This window comes from Mesitornis unicolor, unplaced genomic scaffold, assembly GCF_000695765.1.
Source record: "Mesitornis unicolor isolate BGI_N332 unplaced genomic scaffold, ASM69576v1 scaffold575, whole genome shotgun sequence".
NCBI lineage: Eukaryota > Metazoa > Chordata > Aves > Mesitornithiformes > Mesitornithidae > Mesitornis > Mesitornis unicolor.
In genome coordinates this window covers 26,172-51,123 of record NW_010184629.1, presented here as the reverse complement: position 1 = coordinate 51,123, position 24,952 = coordinate 26,172, and the positions used below count along the sequence as shown (strand labels likewise).

The 24,952-nt window shown below is 45.8% G+C and overlaps 1 protein-coding gene across 1 annotated transcript in view; it reads left to right on the top strand.

Annotated features, from left to right (window-relative positions):
- Positions 1–14,589: 14,589 nt before the first annotated feature.
- NECAB2 (N-terminal EF-hand calcium binding protein 2) overlaps positions 14,590–24,952 on the top strand; it is a gene marked incomplete at its 5' end in the record, with an annotated part of 35,959 nt that continues 25,596 nt past the window's right edge. Inside the window, one exon of the mRNA XM_010184514.1 lies at positions 14,590–14,698. Coding sequence (XP_010182816.1) covers positions 14,590–14,698 — 109 coding nt within the window. The remainder of the gene's footprint in view (positions 14,699–24,952) is intronic.

Sequence of the window (24,952 nt, the reverse complement as noted above, 5' to 3'; positions counted from 1 at the left end):
GAGTGACTCCTGATTTTTTTCTTCCTTGGTGGCCTGGTTTTCTTTTCTCCTGTTGCAAGTCCCAAGCAGAACAGAGCAGGGCTGTGCTCCCCGCGCCACAGTTCCCCAGCTTTGGGGAAAAAAATGTCAGCAATTTGGATTTCCTGTGAGTATCCCATACAGCATTTCCACCCTCAATCTCTTTCTCTTCTGCTCTTCGGCCATCGCCTTCGTGCTTCTCTTGGCAGAAAACCTTAAAGAACAAAGAAGGGAAGAGAGCAGTGGCTCACAGGCTGCAGACAGCGCTGTTCTGCTGGGTTTGGACGTGCTGATGTGAGCAGCGTCGCTGTGTGTTTCTGTGGGTGCATCATTTGAATCTGGCTTAAACCTGGACGGTGGCTCGGGGAGTTTTGGGTTGCAGCAGGGTCTGGCAGCATCTCCTCGCTCTGCCTGTGTGCTGTCCCCTTGGGATTTGGCTGATCCCGGGTTATTGGTCCTGCCAGGAAGGGCTTGTGTGCTGCTGCTGCTGCTACTGCTGCAGGTTGCGTAGCTGCAGCGAATGCTGCTGAAATGGCGTGGAGAAAATGCGGATTCAGCGAAAGCCAAAGTAGAACACGGCATTAAAAATTCACAAAGGCTTCTCTGAAACCCAGTCTGCCAGAGAATCGTTTTAACGAGCAGCAGCAGGGCTGGGGGAGAGAGTGAGGGACCTTTCCCCCCCTCTTGTGAGAGGAAACAGCCCCCGAGCACTGGACACCCTCATCGGTTTATGCATTCAGGGTGCTCAATTTTCAATGAAAAACTGTATCAGAGGGCTTTTCTCTTCTTTTCACACTGTCTTAGGAACTCAGAGGAAACTTATTCAGGTTTGCTGTGGAAAAGTAAAATAAAAATGGAGAGGCTGTTGTCAGCGTCCAGGGCAAAATGTTGGGATTAAACTGGAACGCTTTGAGTCTGAGATTTTCAGATGTTCCTTTGAAAGCTTTCTCTAAGAAGAAAACCAGGTGACCCCATTTTCCCCTGGAAAAGAATACTTGTGGGCATTTTTCCAATGGCTTTGTCCTTCAAATACTTTTTTCCCCCTTCATTTTTAGATTAGTCTAATTAAAGCGGGCTGGACTTGAACCGCAGAGCCCCAGTGACTGGGATGCTGGGGATGGGGACTGAAAGGAGCAAAGGGGGAGATGCGGGGTCAGGGGGTGTCTTTGAAACAAGAGCCTTGGGTTGGTACACAACTTTCCTGCTGCCTTTTGTGCCTACACGGATGGGCTTTGGCTGCTTTTGCAATTAAATCTTGAGTGGAGCACAACGAATGGGTGCTTTGGGGATGCTCTGCCTCAGCCTTTTGTGGTGCTGCGCTGTGACCTACTTGTTAAAGCAGCTTGATGCTGCAGTGCCTCCTGTTCTTCAGTGTTTAAGGTTCAGTGTTCAGGTTGTTTAAGCTGTAATTGGTTTTGATTAATATTTTGTCATTTGTACTTTTTTCACTATTCCCTACAATATGGGGCATTGTGGAAAATACAGCAAAATCTCTTTCCCCTCCCTTAAAGCCAGAAAGCCTGATAGCCTCTTTTTTTTTCTTTTTTTAACCTACTTTTGAAACAAACAACTACAAAAAAGCCCCAGAAAATATATGAATGCCACAACTTAGTTAAAAGCTAGTTGCAGAAGATTAAAGATGTGCTTGTTTCATTCGCTGGGGCAGCAAAGCGTATTTTTTTAATATATTTTTTTTCTTTGCAACCTTTACAGAGCAGATGCACCCTCCCTGCAGGACTGCTCTGCCTCTGTGCTGCTCAGCTGGTTTGCCCAAGCAAAGGGATGAAAGAGCGTGGAAAAGATCTGCGTTGTTTGCTTTAGAAACGTTAAATATCTCTGACAGGGCTGAGACTCCCATCCTGCCCTGGACAAATAGCTGGAGACATCAAGCATACAGCTTATGGTGGTTTTCTTCACGTAAATAAATGAGAAAATGCAGAAGCTTTTTAAGTGGGAGCATAAAATTAAGAGTAACTGAGCTGGATTCAGCAGCTTCGCTTGGCTGCTCTCCCTGTGCAGCATGCTCATCCCCAGAATGGTCCCATGGGGAGGAACTGCTCTGGCTCTTGTTTATGCAAAGTCCTGAAGCAAAGATTACCCCAAAAAAGAAGTTTCTGGACAAGATTCAGCTGTTGGCAAGTGAGTTGCTCAGAGAGGGACTGTCAAACATGAGCAGTAGATTGGTTTAGAGCCTGAAACTTCTTTCAACGGGAATTTTGGGGCCACCGAGTTTCAATAAATGAAATGTTTGTGTTGCAAAAGATCAGCGTTGTAGGCTTGCACAGTCCAGGGATTAGGACAAGGAAGCAAGTTATTAATTATGCAGGCTCTGATTTGCCATTCAAATGACTTCTTGTCAGTCCTGGCACAAGGACCTGTATGTCCTGTACGCTGCAAATGCTAATGCCGGTGGGTAACTTTCTGTCTTTGGAGAATGCAAATGAGGTATCTGCTTTTCGAGTCAGTTTAATTTGCTGTCTTCGTCTCTGCGCAGCTTGTTAGCGGAATGGAAAACTGTTGATGCTGCCAATGCAATCTGGATATTGTTTCATGGGACTGCAGAAAGCAATGAGTTTGTAGCTCTCTAATCTGCGGTAATTTGCTGCTAATTTGTCAACAGCCAACAACTCCCGTGGCTACCGCACCAAAACAGCCGCGATGCCACTGCTTTCCTCATGCTGGTGCTACTGAAAGGTCATTTACAGCAGTGCTTTTTATCCGCTGTGTTTTACCAGGCACAGAATAATGCTCATTTTACAAGGAGGAAGAGAAGTCCTGGTGTAACTGCTGCCAGTGACAGAAAGCAGGCGAGGTTTCAGACTTGCCCATGGATGGGTGGCTCATTCCTGACATGGGAAGACTCCTCCATCCCATGCGGATCCCCATGCAGCCATTGCACCCAGGGACTGGCTCTGACTTGTATACCAGATCCTTTGGTTAGGTTGAAATGCAACTTCTGCAGTCATCAACAAGGAAATCAAAGATGTTAGAGTTGTATTCATTGCAGTTTTTTTAACTGAGCACTCTGCTTCCCTGAGAAGCGCAGGAGCCTCTTCCCTTTGAGAGCAGCCTAAACCCCAGGTCAGACCTCAACCTTCTCAGCCCTGGCCACACCAAGACCACACTTTTGAGAGGCAGCACCGTGCATTTTCATCACATTTTCCTCTTTTGCTCAAAATACTTGCCTCTTCCTTTCGTTGAAGCTGAGTGTAATGAGCTGAAAATGGTGTAAGCCCTTTCCCGGCCCTCTGAAATATTCATCTGTATCTCAGAGAGGAAAAAGCAAGTGAGAGTAGCTGCTTAATGAGGAGCAGAGGAGGATTAGGGCTGTTTGGTGCCTGTGTCTGAGTTTTCAGAAAAATCTGGATTTAATAGGCTAATGCAGAGCCGAGGCGTATTGGAGTCGGTAGCGTTGGCCTCTGCTTCGAGTTGTTTGAAACTTCCTGATATATCATCCCAGGTTCACTTTTTTTGATGTTTCTGCCAAAGTTTAATGATCAAGTTTGAAAACTGGTGCTGGCTGGCTGCCTGGAGCTGATAGCTCATGAATGCTTCTGCTAACACATTCCCAGCTGGGGCACGGCACAAAATTACACACGTTGCCTTTCTAAATCTGTTCTCCGTGTTGTCCCCAGTCTGAAGTGGGGACATTAATTTGGCAGAGGAGGTCAGTTTGATGCCAGAATCTTCTCTTCTTGCTCTTCCAGTGAAAACACTGTAATTTGGACAATACTGTGGTCTTAGAAAAATGGCTGAGTGGCCGCTTGCTGGGCAAGGTTGCTGCAGGTCTGCAGCCCCATAGGCTGGGCTCTGCTGTTGTCTGCTCTGCTGCAAATATCATAGACGTGGTCCTTTCCCCTCCCTCATCAGAGGGCTGCCTGCTTGCCTGCTCTTTTGGGAGCCCCGTGCAGACTGCAATGTGTGTTAGGGATGTGTGAGAAGTTGCTGTCAGTAAGCAATGGTGTTGCCCCATAGGTTTCGACTTTATTTAAGGTGAAAAATCTGCTATCCAAAATCTTATCATCGAATGAATTGGGTTGGAAGGGACCTTTAAAGGTCATCCAGCCCAACCCCCCTGCAGTGAGCAGGGACATCTTGAACCAGATCAGGTTGCTCAGAGCCCCATCAAGCCTGACCTTGAATATCTCCAGGGATGGGGCCTCCACTATGTCACTGGGCAACCTGTGCCAGTGCTCAACCACCCTCATACTGAAGAACTTTTTCCTAACATCCAACCTAAATCTACCCTTTTCCAGTTTAAAACCATTACCCTTCGTCCTATCACTATATGCCCTAGAGAACAGTTCTCCCCCAGATTTCTTATGGGCACCTTTCAGATATTGGAAGGTCACTATAACGTCCCCCTGGAGCCTTCTCTTCTCCAGGCTGAACAGCCCCAACTCTCTCAGCCTGTCTTTGTAGGAGAGGTGCTCCAGCCCTTTGATCATCTTTGTGGCCTCCTCTGGACCCACTCCAGCACTTCAATGTCCTTTTTGTGTTGGGGACTCCAGAGCTGGACGTGGTGCTCCAGGTGAGGTCTCACCAGAGCAGAGCAGAGGGGCAGAATCCCCTCCCTCAGTCCACTGACCACATTTTTTGTGATGCAGCCTAGGATGCAGTTTGCCTTTTGGGCTGCAGATGCACATTGGTGGCTCTTCTTCCTTCTTCCTTTCCTGTCCACCCTGGTCTTTGGCAAAGCATGCATCTACTGCTGGTTTCTAAGAAGGCCTCATGAGCCCTGTGGTCTGGATTTGCTGCTAGTCTCAAAGCACAGAGCTGTGGGGCTCAGCTGTGTAACCTGCTGGAGGTGAACCTGCTGCAGCAGGGGGGTTGGACTAGATGGTCTCCAGAGGTCTCTTCCAACACCTATCACGCTGTGATTCTGTGACCTCCCTTGCCTCAGAGCCCAGCTACATTCTAGAACTTTCAAGTGACCTCGAAACTGATCTAGAACCTGCTCTAGAACAAATGTGTGACCCAGAACCTGCTCTAGCACTAACAAGTGACCTAGAACCTGCTCTAGAACAAATGTGTGACCCAGAACCTGCTCTAGAACAAAAAAAAAAAGAGTGAGGAAATTCTCTGGAATCAAGAAGTGTTTCTGAACCAACCAGCAGTCCTGAATCAACAAGCAACATAAAGTTAGACCACAGTCCTGAACCAAACAGTAGTCCTTAACCAACAAGCATCCCTGTACCATGATCCTGCTTCAAGGGAGCTGGAACCTGATCTAGACCCAGCAGGTGATCTAGAACTTCCAAGTGAGCTAGAACCTGCTCTAGAACTAACAAGTGATCTAGAACCAACAAACCTGCCAAGCTCCAGCTGACTCATACCTGCTCTAGAAACAACTGCACCAACACCACCCCAGCTTTACAACCAATCAACCCTTGAAGCCCAGTCTCTGGGATGGACTTGGACTCCAGGACTAACCCAGACTCTAGGGCCCTGGCCAACTTTATGAGGTTCAACAAGGCCAAGTGCCCAGCTCCTGCACTTGAGTCATAACAACACAACATTACAGGCTTGGGGAAGAGTAGCTGGAAAGCGGCCCAGCAGAAAAGGACCTGGTGGTGTTGGTTGACAGTTGGTTTAGATTGGATATTAGGAGGAATTTCTTCGCCAAAAGGGTTTTCAAGTACTGGAACAGCCTGCCCAGGGCAGTGGTGCAGTCACCATCCCTGGAGAGGTGTTAAAAGATGGGTAGATGTGGCACTTAGGGACATGGTTTAGTTGTAGAGTTGGCACTGCTAGGTTTACGGTTGCACCTGATGATTGAGGGTCTTTTCCAACCTAGATGATTCTACGTTTTTATTCTGTCTCCCTAAAACTGGTGAGACACACGGTACATCCGAAAGCACCAGAGCTGCTGTGCCCATGCTGGGGCTGCTCCAACAGTCTCCCAGAATTATCAGTCATACTCTCCCTGTCTGGCTGGGTGCAGGAGAGAGCTGTAACTTCAGGCTCTGCTTTTCAGAACAGACCTATTGGCTGCCCTTGCAGAGATGGAGATAAAGTACCATTCTGATAAGCTTTGAAGATATGTTTTGACTTTGTCCCTGCAAAGGAATCCCATTTCCCCTCTTTGCTGCTGAACATAGCAGAAGGTCAGGCACTGGTGCGAGTATGTGATCTGTCCTCAGCCACCCCAGAGAGAAGGGACTGTGCACTGTGTTACCCATGGCAGCTTCTCAGAGGCTTTTTGTTCAGATAAGATCAAGGTCACCTGGAGTTGAGGAATGCAGGAGCTCCCTCAGGCCCAACCTTCAACCAGGAGGAGAGCTGGGGAGCACTGTGCTGGGTGGAGAGGAGGGGGAAGTATTGCTTTTGACAACCAGAAGTTGACTGTCCTGGGTCAGAGCTGAATCTGGAGGAGGGAGAGAGTGTGTTAAATGTGGGAGTTGTGTGCTCTGTCAACAACAAGGTTCACACCTTCCAGCAGCTCAGATCATTCATCTCTTCTATTTACAGCTACATATTGATATTCAATCAATTTTTAAAATTTAATTTAATTCCTGCCGTCAACATCTACAATGCAGCCTTCCTCATGCACTGCTTGCATGCAAGGCAGGGGTTCAATACTGGATGAGCTGGTGAGCCAGAAAAGCTTCCTTTTTTTCCACAGTGTGTATGTGGAATAAGGGGTAAGAGAGGTCTTTTCAGGCGCTTATTTGTTATGGCTCAGAGCATTTGCTTGGCATGGGTTTCGGTCATTTGGAGAGATGAGCATGAGAAGAGCTTTAGGGGTAAACTTTTCTGTCTCTGCCCATCACGCCAGGGTTTCTGCCTTTCAGAGTATCCAGTGTGATGCATCTGGAGGAGGACGGTGGCATGGCAGGAGTAAGAGCCTTGTAACAGCCTGAAACCATGTGTAGCTTTCTGTGTGCGTGGGGGGAATTGCAAATAAATCTCCCAAATAAACACACTCCTCTGCTTTGATGGTGGCAGAGATCAGTAGCAGATTTAAATATCTCTCTGTGATTCCCAGACCAGCTCTATTGTGCATACAAAGAAATACTTAAACCTTGCAGGGAATTATGTATAACACTGTGGTTTACTTATGCAGAGAAATTAACTACTTGTTGATATAGCTATATATTTTAATATACATATCCAAATATCTAATTTTCTCCCACTATTTATTTTAGTGTATTTGTTACGGTTTGTAGTATTTCCTGTGCAGAACAGTAGTTTTTAAGGCAGTGTAAAAGGCAGGTCCTGTTTTCTTTCAGCAAGGTCTCCTTGGGAGAATTTTGCTTTAATGGAAGGAGGAAGTTTTGAAGTCAGGATTTACAGCTTTGGGATCGCCGGAGCACGGTGTGGTCTTGTATCAGTGACAGGTTGTGCTGCCTTTGTGTTTTATTTCCCCTTTAGATCGAATGTTTTAGAGAGGTTGTCAGGAGCTCGTGTGCTTTGATCGGGGGTTTGGTAATGGAGAGCTTGCTGGTGTTTTTGAAATGCAACTTGTCAGGAGTGTGACTGAGGAAGGGCTTTGCAACAAGGCTGCCTGGGCAATAAACAGACATTTTGGAGATCAAGTGGTAGGGATCAAAGGTTGTTTCAGCCACTTCTCTTCATACAATCTTCTCTTACACAGAAAATCTAGTTTTGTACAACTGTATCTACAATGTCCTTGTATGTTATGTCCAAGAGTTCAAAAAGGAAAAGAAGGTGGGAAATGTGGAGAGGAAAGACACTGAAGGCACATTAATGGAGAAGGAAAACAATGTTCAGGATGGGAGAGAGAGACGAGGCTGAGTAACGATGGAGAAAGCGTGGAAGATGTTTGACTACATGGAGAATCAAAGCCTTTGGGAGAGAATTGGGCTGTTTGGGTCAGGAGGCTTGTGCTCATGCAACCCAAAAGGGAAAGGGTTTGAATGGGCAAATAAATTGAAGGTGCTAAAAAGCTACAGTTGTTCAAAGTCAGTCAGCCATTGCATAGCACCCAATATAAAGGAGACAGGCTGAGGCCAGCTGAGAGGAAAAAGAACTTGGAGGCAGTGGCCGTTTTGTGCCTGGAGCTAAGCTGGGTCTGCTGATGACTGCAACAGTTGGAAATGGAGAGGCCCTGATGAGGGAGAGTGAAGAAAGGGGGGAGAAGGTAGGTCCTCAATCTCTTTATCTTTATTTATTTATTATATATAATATATTTATGATATTTAGCCCAGAGGAGCCTTCTTGGCTGCCCTTGCTGGAGTCCAAAGGCAGGTATCAAGAGTTCAGTTATTGCCTCTTAACACGAACCACTTACCACGAGGTTACTTGCTGCACACTACTGTTTATTCTCCCAAAAGTTTTCCTACTAATCTGCCCTGAGCTAGACCAAGCCGTCCATGTACAACGTGTCCCAGGGGCCAGATCACCTGCGGTTTTCATAAATTATTACAGAGCAGCAGCACGTGGAAGGGCTGACTCAATCTTTTCTTGCACTGCTGCAGATGTGAAGCGGATGCATCAAAACCGGTCATTAACATTCGTTTTCTTTTTATATCATAAGAAAAATGTCATTAGTTAAAGGGAAGCTGAAACAGGTTACCTCGTGTTTTCAGTAGGAGAATGGTGGATCAAGAAAGCTTTGTATACTACTGGCATCTCTGTCTGAATCTTCTTCCAAATGTTTGGGTAATTTTTGTTATAGCCTCTATTAAACATCAAATGCATTGGACCTGGCTAAGCTATTTGCACCCTGGGCAAGTTTGATCCCAGCACTTAATCTGTAAAGGAGTAGGAATTTCTTTGGAAGACATTGCTGATAAAACATAGATAAGACTATGATAAAACATTCAAAGTCAGTATATTAGGTCAGTGCAGAAAAAAACTCCAACATTTAAATCAGCTCGTTACAGCAGAGTGAGGATTATCTGAGAAATTGGGGAAAAAAAAAAGTCTTCACAAAAGACAGTGGGAGAAAATGTGCCATATCACTCCTGCATGTTTCCCTGCCTACCGGCCTACATTTGTTATCTATCTATAGCTGCTATTAAAAATAATTTCAAAATTACTGCTAATTCTAGGATGACAAAAGGCTTGATTTGATGATAAAAGCTGAGCATCTTGGGGAAAATTCTGGCATATTAATGGACATTGCTGGATGCCCAGGCTGGTTCTGATGAGAAGGAGGTGCAGGTTTCTGACTGCAATGGAAATCCTCACTCTTCTCCAGGCCAAATCCTACAGGGACAATTGCCAGCCCTCGTCTGCTTGGTCCATGCGTGCTCATCATCCCAGACAAGAACCAGGCTTTAAGTCATTCCTCAACATCTTATGCTGGCTAATGTTGCTATTTTGAAATGAGGGTAACTTTTCCCCTTTTTTTAGTGGAAATGAAAAGGTTAACCCTCGAGCAAAGAGGGGCTTCAGTCCTGCTATATCAGTGCCCATGAAGGACTTTGAATATGCACCAGTTCCAGTTGTACCACAAAACTGCATCATCTACTGCAGAGCAAAAAGGATGAGAGCAGAATTGGCTAACTATTTTGTCTGATGAACTCTGTGCTTTGATGCAGAGAGAAGTACCTGCGAATTACCGAAGAAGAGCTGATCTTTGGGGTGAATGACCAGGGCGGGGTGTTGGCTGACTTCTTAAGAGATGTCCTTTCATTTGCTATGTGTAACTTATGGCTCTTCGAGGCCTTATCGAGCGTAGGAACAAAAGATGTCCTGGGAAGATACAAATCCCAGAGGTTTGTATTAGCTCTTGGCAAAAAGGAAACTGTGATGTTGAAGGTATCGATCCGTCTCTCAGGGTATCCATGTGGATCACTTGGTGTGGTACCAAGCCTTGTGAAAAACATCTGGGCTGGGCATTAGTTACCTTTCAAATAAAAAAAAGGTGATTTTGTAGTTATTCCTTTCACTAGAAAATTGCTGTCGTTGTAGTAATTTCCTTTTAGTGATGTTTGTTACATCTCATTAGCAAAGATGTTCTCTGGTCCAGCGGCAACAGCCGCTCTATCCAAGTGGCCACCATATCAAGTCTACATCCAGCTTCATTTAAATGAATAAAGTTGGTCCTGCTGACTTCCAAGGGGACTGGATGAAGGGTCCAGGGTAGAAGCCAGCCCACGTTCTCACTGGCTCATTCATCTGCACACACACTCCCTAGAAAGAAGAAAAAGACGCGGTCGTTTTTATTCACAGGCCACAATAAAATCCGATTTACTTGCCCATAGCTCTGCTGGCACTTGCACACTAAATGGGGCTCAAAGGATTTTAGAACTCCTTGAGTAATAAAAGTAAGTAATGAAATATATTCATAATATCGCCAGAAAAATATATGAACGATCTCAATCTGATGTAGTCGAAAATGGATTTAGCAAACGCAGTCTCAAAGCAGTGACTTTATTTTGTAGATGCTTTCAGCTATTTGTAGCGCTGACTGAATTCCCAAAAGCTCAGACATCAGATTTCCTATATTTTGGACAATTTATGCTCTTAGTTTGATTTTTCCCCTGGCTGCGTTAGGAGGTAGGAACAGCCTGATTGTGCAAGCTGGAAGGCATAAAAGATGCCCCCAACCTCCTCGGATTTTCACAGTGGCAAATGGAGCAATAATAAAATCCCAGCTGGGACTTTCTGATGTTCCCCATTACATTATTCTCTCTTTGGTTATTTGTAACTTTGATAAGTCTGGCCAGTAATTTGCTTTGGTCTTTGCCTGTGATCGAATTATTTTGAAAAGCTACAGTAAGATGAAGATTACTCTGTCAGAAAGAAATGATGGCAGGATAGCTGTGGCTTGATTATCTCTTTTCTCAGTCAATTGGCGCCCATGTCAGTGATTTCTAGTTGGTGGCATTTGTCCTTGCTGCCAGCGTCGGTGTTGGCTTCGAGTATTGGGTTTAAAGGGGAGGGGGTGAGTATGTGAAAGTAGGTTACCTGCTTTTAGTGTGTTCATCCAGATTAAAAAGTCACAAAGACTTCTCTGGATCTTAAAACTGCTGGAAACTTTATTTTGTTTAGTGGGATTTGATGCGGAATCTCAATGTTTCTGTTATCGTTCCTATCAGAAGTAGATACCTGGGACTGCAGCATCCCCAGAGGAGCTCCTGCGGGGCAGGGCAGGGGTAAGGTTGAACCATACAATTGATACACCACCTGACAGTCCCTTTGGAGAATTTATATCTCTTGCAAAAGGAGCTTTTGGCAAAAAGCAGGTTCCTGGAATTCTTATCCGCTCTCTGGTGAGTGCAGGCACTTGTGCTTGCACAAAAAACTTGCTTTTCTGGGACTTTCTGATAAGGCAGCTCCTGGAGCACAGCATCTCTGTCAGCTCTTATCGCAGCACGTGTCAGCCCCGGTGTCAGCAACGTTGTGGCCAGCCCCCTTGCCCAGGATTTTCTACCAGTTTCATTTTAATTGCCAAATCCCAGCCCTGTTTGCTTCCCCTTATCGCCCGAGTTCCCCAAAGGCTTCCTTGCCCGCTGGGCTCCAGCAGCCCACGGCTTTTGGGCTGTTTCACAATTATAGATATGCAGCTTGGGGATTATCTTTTTTCTTGGGAAGGCTTTTGCTTTGTGTGTTTGCAGACAAGTATTGCAGTTTGTATTAAATAGCGATCAGCTTTAAGCTGGGTGGTGCTTTGTGGTGTTATTTGTTGGGAGGTGATGGTTTTGACCACTGTTTATGAGTAAAATTTATGCTTTTATTCAAATCCCTGCCAGGGGTCAAGTTCTGTGGGGTCTCCAAGCAACAAAAAGGAAATAAAATCCACTGTTACCTTCTCCTTCTTCTAGATCCTTCACCCATTCTGTATTACTTTGTGCTGTTAAATGCCAAAATAATTTTGGCACATATTGGTACCTGCCTCCCCGGTCTCACCTGTGACTCTGGAGGCTGTGAGACAGGAGGCAGAGCAGTATTTTGGCACAGATTTTAGACATCAACATTTCAGAGGCCGCTGCAAAAATGCAGCCTGACATGTGTTACTGAAAAAAAAAAACCCACCCCAAAGATCAAACAAGAATAAAGTGGAAGAGACAAGTTATAAGATATAAACTAGGTAAAGGAAAAAAGACTTTTTCCTCAAAATTTGAGAGCGATGCCTTTGTGTCTTTTGGAGGTGAATGAACGGGAAGTTTGGATTAAAGTGCTTTACCGAAAAATATAACTTGATTTTGCAATTTCTTTTTCCCAATAAGTTGATTTATGTGACTTTCCTGGGAATTTAGTTCTGCCCGCTCTCTCAGTGGAAGTACAATTTCGAGGTGAACAAGCACTGATTTAAGGTTTGCGGGAATTCTACACCAGATAAAGAACTGTTTAGCCTTTGTGGGATAGAAATGCCATTATTCTTTTGATCCTGATGCTTGAAGACACACATTCATTGGCAGTCGGGATTGGAAGAAACCCAACCTTGATACTGCATATACAGGAGCACTGGGGTGAAAGTTCCTCACCTGCTGGGCAATATGCAGAGGTGGAGGGGGGTGGTATGGATGTGGGCCCGCTCTCTCAGTGGAAGTACAATTTCGAGGTGAACAAGCACTGATTTAAGGTTTGCAGGAATTCTACACCAGATAAAGAACTGTTTAGCCTTTGTGGGATAGAAATGCCATTATTCTTTTGATCCTGATGCTTGAAGACACACATTCATTGGCAGTCGGGATTGGAAGAAACCCAACCTTGATTTTGGCTAGGATACTGCATACACAGGAGCACTGGGGTGAAAGTTCCTCACCCGGTTGGGCAATATGCAGAGGTGGAGAGGGGTGGTGTGGATGTGGCTGTTGCTCTGAGCACTGTTTTTGGGAAAAGATTGTCACCATTGGGTTAGACTGGGGACACTGGTGGGCTGCTTCAAGCAATGGTTACCTGTTGAAGTACAGTTGCTTTAGTTCTCTGTAATCAGAAACGGCAAATTTGGGACCCATCCTCTGAGCTGTGCGTTGGAATTCTGCACCCTGGCTGCTGCAGAGAGGTCACGTTTTGGGGAAGGAACACAGGAAAACAATACAGGCAGCTGGGCCCTGTCTATAGCCATTGTGGTGCTCTGAAACCCTTGTCACCCAGTGTTGCTGTAGACGTTGTTCTCCCGCTGCGTTCCTTTCGTAATTGCCAATTAAATAAGTATTTTGGACTCAATTTATCACTGGTCTAAATTTGTCTGTGTCAGGCAAGGGAAATTGGGTTAGCATTTGGCAGCGCAGGTACGTTTTTAGGAGCAGCAGACTTATTTAGTCTGGGGAAGAAATATTGATGTGTTTGTGGTAAGTTGGCTAATTTTGTCTCCTCGCATAATTTCCTGAAAGAGAAGCAATAAGTTTATGATTGATTTGATTAAATAATAAATGATACATTTGCCGAGTGCAAAGTAGGCAGCGTTTCCAGTCTATGAATCCTCTGTGGATATGAATGGAGAGGCTCTAAATAGTACCTGACTGTGGGTAGTTTTTTCCCCCCTGGGCACTGCTGCCCACCAGGGCACAGTGTCAGTGACTTGAATAAGAAACCTGAGGTGAATTGAAGTGTCTTAAAGTTTATTTTGTCTTTCTCCCAATGCTTATTTCTTTAATAAGGCTGTACTAAGATCATTTAAGTAGGCTGTACTAAGACTAGTATTAAATCAACGCTGAGGCCAGTATATAAAATAATGTGCAAAGTGTATGGCCAGATTTTCAAACCTGGATGTTGCCTTTCACTCCGTTTCTCAATTTCTGTAAGTTCCTCTCTAGGTACCCAGGACAACTTTATCAAACCTCTGCCTGGTGCCTCCTTCATGTGCTGGTAGGTTTGCCAGTCAAGCTGTAGCCCGTATGGCCGTGCAGATGGGTTGTGTGCGTCAGCAGGTCCCTTTAGAAGTAAAGGCACAACGCTAAGGTGACACAGTCCTTGTGTGTTGAAACAGTTGACAACTGAAGCAAGATGTGCCTCGTTATGCTTGGTAGCTGCTGTTTTGCATTTCTGTCCAGAGCTGGGAGATGCACTGTGTTGGAGAAGATGCAGCTGGATGGAGATGGCAAAAGGTACTGCTGGGTCGGTTGTTAATTCCAGCCCCTTAATGAGCATCCTGCATCGTTTGAACATAGGATAGAAAACACGCTCCCAGATTTCTTAACTATAATTCAGTTTTAGGATGAAGATTGCAGGCTTTTCCTCTTTAGGCTTGAATTATGCTTTGGGTTAATAGCCCTATTAGTTGCTAATCACAGAATCCCAGAACGTTAGGGATTGGAAGGGACCTCCAAAGCTCATCCAGTCCAATCCCCCTGCCGGAGCAGGAACACCCAGATGAGGTTACACAGGAAGGCGTCCAGGCGGGTTTTGAATGTCTGCAGAGAAGGAGACTCCACAACCTCTCTGGGCAGCCTGGGCCAGTGCTCTGTCACCCTCACTGAGAAGAAGTTTCTTCTGTAATAGCCAGTGCATCCATACCCAGGAGAGATGCTTTTTCACCTGGCTCCCACCCTGTGGCCAGTGAGCTCTGCATTGGTTGAGAGCCAGTTCTGCAGAAGCACTCGAGGATGATTTTTGGTCTGAACCTTTCAATCTGAACATAACTCTTGATTTTCAGTCATTGTGCCTCTTGCTTTGCCTATTCCCTAACGGCAGCTGTGTTGGTCCTTGCAGATGATGGGAAGCTGTCCCTGGAAGAGTTCCAGGCCTTTTTTTCTGATGGGACACTCAACGAAGAAGAACTTGAGAAGCTCTTTCATACCATTGACTCGGACAACACCAAGTAAGTTCCCTGTGCAGACACCCCCGATTTCACAGGTCACAGCGTTAGCGTGCAGGGGCAGTGCTACTCCACAGAGCTGAGCACTGCAGGGGTGCAACTTGCTTTGCAAAATCTCCGTTTCTGCTTGGTTTGTGTCTCGTCATGGTGAGCACTACGACTCCTGTTGTCTTGGTGGGTTTTTTCAGGCCATTTTCTTTAGTGCAACCTGATCTTTATGGCATCTGAAATGAAGCTTAGTTTTTCTTGTGATGGCATTTAAATGGCTCTTCAGCTTTCCCACTTTATCTAAAAGCTTCACTGCGCTATAAAAGGTACCTGTGTGAATCTCTGTAAGTGTTGTCCTGTCCAGCAATTTTACACACAACAAACTGGAGTGATTTGTGGTCTTGTCTCTGTGATCTCTCTATCCCCTGCACTTGGACTGTGCCTACTTTGCCTGCCATCCAAAATCTCCCCTGGTGCATGTGTTTGTGAGCCCCTTGACAAGTGTCTGGCACTGGCAGGTTTTGGGATTGATGCGAAACCATGAGGTCTGCGGAGACCTGGTGGGAGCCCACCCCCTGCCAGCAGGTATTGACAGTGCTGGGCACCAGCACAAAGGATGCAGTTTACTGCTGGGTTTTCTCTTTCCGGGAGGAACCCACCTTCAAAAGTTTGAGTAGTTTAGGCTGTTTGGAAATTCAAATGAAAGCCAGCTTTGAGTCACATTCCAGTGTGACTTTTATTCCTCTAGAGAGAAAAAAATCTGTCCAAAAAGCAGATGAAAAGAGAATCCAATTTCAAATGAGAAGTCTTGCAGTAAGTGCTTAGAAAAATAATAGTCTGGTTAATTATAAAGCTTCCTGGCAGCAAATAGATTGAGTCTTGCCTGTGTGAGTAGTGCGTGCTTTGCCATCCGTCCAAAATAACCCCTGGAAAGCAGTGATCGCTCTGGAGTGCGCTGGCACCAAAGGAGCAGATGGGAAAAACTCATCAGCCCAGTACAGGGGCTGCTGCTGAAGAAGTTGAGGGTGTTTCTTCTGGTCTTCTTGAAATGGGAAGTGGGGTTGCAGCCTGGTTTTGCTTGGGGGTAGTGGAGAATCTGCAGCTTGCTTCGAGTCATAGGAAGGGACTGGATAGAGGGAAAATGGGCCATTTCTAAACACCATACAACCACACTGCCGGCAAGTGAGGTCTCACTGAGCAGCTCCTGAGCATGGCAAGCATTCCCAATTCAGTAGTAGTTTTCTTTTGCCAAGCTGGCTTGATCCAGTCATCAATACCCATTAGGGACCAGTATGTGCACAGAGCAGTGTAGCACCTGCTGTTCTTGGCTGGAAGGAAAAGCAATGAGTTGGTCACCCTTCCAAGTTACACCCTTGCATGAAATTGGCACTTGCTGATTGATTTGGAAAGCATAGACACCTACAGTGAATTTATCAAGCTGGCGAAAGAAAATATTCCTCATTTTTTATCTACAAGAGCACTTTCGGCCTCCAGAAAACCTATTTCAGAGCTGGCCTTCCTTCTGCAAAAGTGCTTTTCACTATGAAACGAGTAGTTTGCTTGACTGCACCCTAGCATCTAGTACAGTCCTTCAAGTTGTGTGTGCACTTCACCTCGCCCCGTTTTTTGCTCTCTGTGCAGTAGATGGGTGGCTCAGTGGGAGGCTGGGCAGGAAGGATGCAGCCTCCAGCGTAACCCAGCACTGGGGCTGCAATTTTGAGCACTGCTGCCACCAAGCAAGACGTGCGGAGCTTTCTTTTTCTCACTTTACAGGGGAACATAGGGACAATATTAACTTTATCGTTCCAAAAGACTGTGTGAATGACAATTATTTGCTATTTGATTGAAGTTTGTTTATTTTTAAAGACGTTTCCTGATGCTCCATTTTATCTCTGTGTTTTTCTCATATGGCCCATCGTGTTTATTTAGTGTGCAAAACAAAGTTTGCTATTGAAATTACATTACAGCTGGAGAAGAAAATAAAGAAAATTATGTTCCTTCTGATTATTAGTAATTGCTGTTACCAGTCAAATTACAAAATGTTGATTCAATTTCCTGGAGTATTTTTAGAAGCAGGGAACTGCCTTACAAAACGAATATCTCTATTGGTTTCTTGATTTGCTTTAGTTGGGAAGATGGTGGAAAGGAGAAAAGATGGGCAGAGCAGTGGGAAGATGAGGTTGGTTAATGATGGACGAGCATCTGTGCTGCTGTGAGGAGGTGGGCTTTGGTCTGGGCAGTTTCAGTGCTCCGGTAAGGTATGGTTAGAAGGATGCAGAACTGAAATGAGATACCCCAAAATAGCCCAGGGGCATTAGCAAGGCTCCTTCTTTCTTCTTAAATGCCTGGGAGGTGTCCCTAGGAGGTTGAAGATGTGGCATAGTGAGCATAGGTATCTTTGTAAGATACCCATGGCAGGGTGTGAGGACCGTGCTGTAAGCCCCATCATCACTTGTTTCAGCTGACAGTAGGAACGTGCAAAATGTGTCACGTATTTCAATCCTTTTTTTGGCAAAATTATACTCGTAAGCGTGCTGTTGCTTAAAAATGATGATCAAATGGTGGTTTTCTCTCCATTGCTCACGCTGGCTGCCCTCCTTCCCTCCTCCCAACCAGAGCAGGAGGCAAAAGCAAGACGTTGCTAGGTGGTTTTTCATTATTGGTTTTAGCTGCTATTTCAGGAGGTTTCAGCAGTGCGTTATGGGGAGCTGCCTGAAAATTAATGAGGAGGTAATGATATGTTACTATTAATATCAGTGCTACTGGAATCACATAAATTATGTGTATGATATGTACACACACACGTTTAAGTATATATTTGGTTTAGTGGCAGATCAGGGCTTTATAAATCATCAGATTGATGTTCACCTGGGAAATCCTGTTATACCTGCAGAGTTATCTACACCATTTTCTAATTATATGTATCAGTTTTAAAGGGAAAGAAAAAATAATTGCAAATGGAAAGTCAAGCAATTTTAGGGTCACAAATGACGAGATGAAACCCTCTCAAAATGTTACTTTGCTACTGCAAGAATCTTGCTTTGTCTGACCCACAGTTCCCACCTTCTTCCAGTGCTTACAACCCACTGTGCATCCCCTCAGAAGGAGGAAGCACCTCTCAGTCCTTATGAGGATGTGGCTGTTGACAAAACAAGTTTAGTCCTGGCAGGGGATTTTTAAAATTCCTTTTATATCTCATGCATTTTTCACAGCTGCGAAGGACAATCCTTTGGGGAGAGATCTGCTCACTGGAGCAGGACTTCTCTGATGAGCTGAACAGGTCCATTCACAAAGAGCCAAGAACATGGCATTAGCATTCTGCTGCTCTGTCATTTATTATCTCTTCGCTAAGCTTATAGCTCTCCTTTTAATTGCTTTATTTTTTTTCCCCTCTCTCTCTAAACGAGCTCTTCTCTCCAGTGGCAAACAGTAGAAAAGATTGGAGCGTGCATGTAGGATAATTAACAGAAGCGGTACCTCTTCTCAGAAGCCCTTCACAGCTTCCCTAGGCTATCGCTGTTGCTGGAGGATTGTGTCAAATGGGGAACCGAAGATGATGGGATTTTCCAGGCTGTGCTGCATTTGGCAGCGTGCCGCCTCCTGCCCTTCATGGTGGTTACACAGGGCTGGACTCCAGAGGGGCAGTCATGGGGGATGGATGGGAAAACATGGAACTTTGGATACCAAACATCATCCTTCTTGGAAACCTGGAGCCACTTTCCTCTCCGAACCCTCAACTGCTCAGATAACCCAGGGAGCTGTACTATAAATCTGAATAATTTGGGTTGCTTTGGGGTGCAGGGATGTACGGGATACGGTCAGGGCAGCTCCCTACCCAAGTGCTGTGTTCAACCCCAGAGCTCGGGGGCCACAGGGCCACCCCAGAAGCAGGTAACGATGCTGATGAGCTCTGCCTGCGCTAATTAGTCCCACTGTGAAGTGGAGTGTGCCAGGCCAGAGCGTGCAGTGCCGGCACAACCCTGCTGCTTCCAGCAGCATTTTGAGAGGCCTGCAATGCCAGTGCAGCCAGGGTGGGAGCTTTGGGCTGCTGCTGCTTTTGCAGGGTGATGGGGCATACCCAGCTCTGTGTGGGGTGTTCAAACGGCTGCGATCCCAAACGGAGCTCCTGGTGGGGGAAACCTGCGGCCTGGCAATGCAAAGCCTGCTGAAATGGGTCCAGCCCTGGGCTGGCACCGTGGGACAGTTGCTCCTCAGGGTTTGGCTGCGAGCATCGATTGCTTAAGGATGATGGAAGCAGAGCAAACAAGGAGGGACGAGTCTGTATTTCACTGGCTGTTAATTGTGCAGGAGAAGCTGTTAAGATTGTGTTAGCACTAATGAAGGGTACGAGCAGGAGAGAGCTGTCTCCTGCAGCTGTGACTTGCTGGTTAGGGTGTGCGTTTTGAGCCAGAGGTGGGATGCAGAGCATTCGTGCCAGTGCCGAGGCCTCTCAGGAGAGGGAAGGAGCACGGTAGTGTGTGCTCCTCCTGCCCGGCCTCCCCAGTCCCTTTCCTCCTCTAACTCAGCTGGAAAATATCCCCGTGGCTCTTGTCAAATGTCTACCCTCTGCAGACATCATCAGGGCATTTGCAGGGCCAGGAGCTCTCACAATTGGCCTGATAGATTGCACAGATGAATTTTGTTTCTCTGTTACTTTGATTGCATTGGTACCCAGAGAATAAAATTGGTTTACTTTAGAAACTGTGCAAACACTCAGTCCCCGTGGCTACAGAGCTTAATGCTCTATGGTGGTGAGCAGCATCCGAAGAGTGGGAGGAGATGCTGGCCAGGTGCTGCTGACGTAGTTGGGGGTCTGGACCGATGCTGTTCCCCATGGGAGAAGCCAAAGGAAGACATCTCGGTAGCAGCTCTGCAGCTCTCTGCCTTGGAGGTACCCTGAGCTCTGAAAACTCACTGTTTAGTGTTGTATAAGAGCAATGTCACATTCTGGTGGGATCAGAGACGAAGACAAAAAGGAGCTCGAAATGTGTTACTGAATATTAAGTAAGGAATAGCTTGCAAGGAAGCTTGATGTGTGCAAGCTAAAGCTGCACCTTGTGCTTCAGCTGACAACCTGGGCAGAAATGGAGCTTCACGTCATCACAAGTTAATGTGAGGTTCTCCACACCCTCCTTCCAGCACACAAACCTGCCCCAGACCTGGACACCTTCAATACCTTCAGTCATGCAGCAGCCTGCTCTCCTCCTGCTCCAGTAATTGTTTTCCTCTGGTGCAAAAAGGTCTGTTACCACTTTGGAGACCATGCATACCCTCTGAGGTGCTGCTTCCAACAGCTCTGGTATCCTTTGCTGTGAGGAGGCTCCATCTGAGAGAGTCCACAGAGAGCAGCAGTGCTCTGCTGCCCATGCTTTTCTCCAGGTTTCTGTAGTTCAGTCCTCTCAAATTTGAACAGAAAGTGCTTCAACTTCTTGGGCAAGGAACAATGACAATTATGGTTGAGTATTTTTTCCTGGTTTTTCTTCCTCCCCCTCCCTAATCTTGGCTATTTGCATAGCAAACCTGATTCAGTGGAGTGCTGGATTCGTCTGGGAGCTGAAGCCCACACTATGGAGGTGGATGTGCCCGTTGAAACCAACTTAATTTTTGAATATTGAATGTCCTTAATTAGGTCTCTGTGAAACAAACTACGGATGGTATAATCAGCTGAGATTTTGATTAACTGATTCAAGAGACAGTTCTTGTCTCTTCTGAAAGGGAGAAAATGATCGTGCAAAAATTGTATGTCTGGCTCTTAATTTCTGGCTCTCGAGAGTGTGGGCATTTGGTGGATTTTGTTCTTTCTGTTTATGTGGAAGACGTTTTTGAGTCCTAGTTTGTTCTCCTCTGTGCCGACACGTCACTTAAACTATACTGAGCTCTACTTTTTAAGTGAAGAAATACTTGGTGCCGAAGCTGGTGCTCAGCAGCTGTGCACTGATAGAGTTACAAAACATCCCGGGCTCACCAAAGAAAAGAGCTTTTTAAAACAAATCACTCTCTGGGAAGGTTATCAGGAGAAACACATAGCTGGGAAAACTGCACAGAAACTTGTTTGAGCAAACATTTGAGAACATTTTTCTATTTCTAATCAGATTTCCCAGGTGTTTTCTTCAGCAGCCTCTCCGCAGGGTCTCTGGAGGGAGCCTGTTTTATCTGGCAGCAATGCAGATTGGAGCTGGGAGCAGCAGGATGGGGTTTACTGCAGAGGATAAGGACCGGGGAGGATTTATCTGTGCAAATGGGGCAGAGAAGTGTCACACCAGAGGATTTTCTACCTGGGACTGGGACTCGGCAGCTTATTTTTCAGATGGTTCAGGGCTGGTCTGTATCAGAAGTTTTCTTTTCTAGGGAGTGGAAAGATCCCGAGATCTTGCATTAAAACCGTAAAAGTGGCAAAGATATTTAATTCTTATCAGCCACTTGTGCCTGAGTCACGTAGGCATTCAAAGAGATTGTAGATTTTGGTTTAAGCTCCAGTCTTGCAAATTTATCCATGGGGTTTTTTTTCTGGCCAAGAGAGCAGAAGGCACCAGGATGAAGCAGCAGACGTGTCCAGAGCGAGCCGTCTGCCTTGGGACTGAATCTGGGGAGAGGTTTTCTAGATCATTTTGCAGTGGCAAACAAAGATACTGGGGAAATACAGGCAACAGTGTACAGGGATTTCTTGCTTTACTGTTCTTCTACAAGTTCCTTGCCAGTTGTGTGTCACATAGCCAAACCTGCACGTTTGTTGCTCTGATTTTTCCTCTCCTATGTACAACTTTGATAACTAAGATACTTGCAAAATCTAAAAGGAGAGGAAAGCTGATTTAATTTTAATTCGTGCTCTCAGTGTCTTACCACTTGCTTCAGGCAATCAGCAAATGGCTCAGCTGAGCTCTGAGCAATCAGTTTTTCACTGTCTCTTTTGCAGTTCGATATTAGAGATTACAAATAAAAACCAGATTAGTTCAGGCTTCTGTATCAAGTAGAAATGGCAGGACCACTCCATGACAGGATGGCTGTTTTGTGAGTGAGCATCATAGATTGAAACCATTCTTTTCCTGCATGGGTTTTTTTTTCATATTTTTCTGCAAACAGAGGATGCTTTTTACACTAAACCAGAATAGCTGCAGTGACTATCCTGGTACCAGAGCTGACGTTACAGAGTGGTCTAAACGCATCACAAACAGCTGGTATTTAAAAGTCTGTCTTGAGGCTGATCAATGTGAAAAGGCTGACAGCAAAATTGATAACGTTGTTAACTCAGATGCAATCACTGTTCATGAAACACATAAACAAGGTGAAGGGCTTGGGTTAAAGCGGGCTGTGATGCAGGACGCAGGCTGAAGCTATTTGCTCTGCATGAGACAGGGGTGATTAATTAATTAAAGAAATTAATTATCTCAGTGCAACATGATGGAAATATCTCAAAAATTCAAGGGGTCACCTGTGCCTCCTCTGTGCTGACCATGGCACGATGTCGAGCCCATCCTTCCGAGGATTATAGTGCTGGTTTTGCTCGACACTGTTTGGGATTAAATTAAATGAGAGCTGATCTAACCCAGTGGACATACACACCGGACCCAAGTGCGTATATAATAACCAGCAACTTAATAAATGTGGAAGTGCCCTCCCTCCTAGCAGCTAAGTCACTTGTAGGCTGTAATTAAACCTGCCTTCTCATTTCTTTGATGTACTTGTGGGCAGAGTGATATTTTCAAGCTCAAGTCATCCATCCTCTCCCCTTCAAAAAAAAAAAGAGGGTTTAGAGGCAATTTATTAGGGATTTGGCACATGCAGAGACTTGAAAATGTTTAGTACTGTACTGAATGTCTGTTTTATTTAAGGTGATGACTGTGCTTAGAAACCAACTGTTGGATTAAGCTTAGTAAATCAGTGTGCTGCACTGATACATTTTTCAGGATATCAACTGCACTGTAAACAGGCGTTTAGTTGTTTTGTCATCTTTTTTGGAGTTTTTATGAGCTTTTCAGAGGTTTTCTTTTGCGAGTGGGTGGTTATAGGTTCCAGCCACCTGTGACAAAGCAGAGAGTGGAGGTGATTATTTTTAATGCACACGATTATTTTTAATGTACTGTGAAATGGTTTTTACAAGGTACAAAGAGAAAGGCATGGCAAGAATGCCTTAATCATCCAAAAATTTCTTTTGTGGGCAGAAACAACTCAAACAATTTTTGCATTTAGCGTGCTGATCGTGAGGGGACCAATAGGCTACAAAAAATTTCTTTTGTGGGCAGAAACAACTCAACCAAGTTTTGCATTTAGTGTGCTGATCGTGAGGGGACCAATAGGCTACGGGAGCACCTCAAAAAAATCCCTTGCTCACATTTGAGTTGCAGAATCACACAGAGTCACAGAATATGAGGAGTTGGAAGGGACCTCCAAAGCTCATCCAGTCCAACCCCTGCCAGAGCAGGATCACCCAGACCAGCTCACGCGGGTTTTGAATGTCTGCAGAGAAGGAGACTCCACAACCTCTCTGGGCAGCCTGGGCCATGCTCTGCCACCCTCACACTGACAAAGTTTGTCCTCATCTTCAGCTTGAACCTCCTGTGCTCCAGCTTGGGACCACTGCCCCTTGTCCTGGCATTGGACATCACAGAGCAGAGCCTGGCTCCTTCCTCCTGACACTGCCCTTTCCAAATGGATCCCCAGGAATGAGGGCAGCCCTCAGTCTCCTCTGCTCCAAGCTCAAGAGCCCCAGCTCCCTCAGCTGCTCCTCAGCAGGAGATGCTCCACTCCCTCTAGCATCTCTGTGGCCTTGCACTGGACTCTTTCATGCTGTGGTGTCCCATCAGTGGTACCTGGACCCCAGCTCCAGAGCTGTGCCACAAAGCACGACGGTCTAACACCCGCTGACAGCCTGAAATACCAAATTGCAGTTGGTGATGAATGAACAAACGAATGTCTGCTACTCCACAGGCACCCATTTATTGCCCCTGCCTTTTTCTAAAGTGACATTTATATCTCTTTTAACTAACCAGAGCTTAGAGCATGTTTTCCAACAGCATCCAGAACGTTTGTTTCATTTTTATCTGTCTTCAATCACTTTTCTTGGTGCCCTTGATGATTAGAGCTGGGTGTTTCGCTCTGTCAAATACTTCACTGCATAGAAAAATGTTGTTTTGGTTGTCTTGAAGCCACAGATGAAACAAAGCATCTGGTCTGCATTGGGGATGATTTGCAGTTTGGGACTTTCTGAGGATGTGGGAGAGGGAACAGGGGCCTTCACTATGCTCTTTCTGACCCATACCTGCAGCTGTAGGTAGGAAATGAGGTTGTGTGGTGGCTGACACAGGGCAGGCTGGTACTACGTGGGACCCGGTGCTCATAAATGTTAATGACTGCAGAAATAAATCAGTATACCAAGGGCATGAGGAGCTGAACCAAATAGAGCAGCAGGTGGGAGCCTTTAAAAAGGAGAAACTAAGCAAATAATGCGCTGTGTTGTAATAGTCATTGTCGTTATGGTAGATACCAATTCCCTGAAAGGCAATGGAAACTCAGAAAGTTGTGCTGCAGAAGGTGCACGTTACAAACAAGGGGTGTTTAATCCTCCTACCCTGATTAAGTGCCCATGTTGGTTTTATCAGCTGTGTGAAGAAGAGAGCGAGCATTGCTGTGGGCAAGCATTATCCCCAAACTAATCCTCAGTGTGTATCTGTGGGCCTTGTGCTCTATGAGCCATGCTCCTTGTGTGCAGCTCATGGCCATGGGAAGGGGAACGGGGCCCATACTTCAGCTTTGATGGTTTTTGGACTTCAGAGATCCTGTTTAGCAAGTTTAATGGCCCCTTCACATCATTTTTACAAGGTTTATTACTGCTACAAGGAAAATGCAGTTGCATCGCAGGTCATTGGCTGCAGAAGAGCCATCTTCCCATCACATCCCTGATTACTGCTCTCGCCGAGCGCTATGGCAAGCGCCCCTCTGCACCAGGCTGCCAGGCAGGACATCTGCACTCGGGCACTGTGTGCCTTTTGGAGGGGGTCCAGGCTTGTTTTGGACCTGTTGCTCCCCAAAGTGTGCCGCCCACCTGTGGGATTCAGCACCGTGACGAATCACTTAGGAGTTAGTGTTCAGTGCTAACCAGCCTGGTTGCTTTTATTCTTCTCCTTTTCTTTTGCAATCCGAGCTTCATAAGGCACACACCTTACTGCAGAGGTGTGAAAGTTGCTCCAAGCTGAAGTCAGCATCTTCTGGCATGGTGGGAAGGATGCCAGTGAGCGGGGCTGCTCATAAATCCTACCCCTTGGGCTGTGCAGT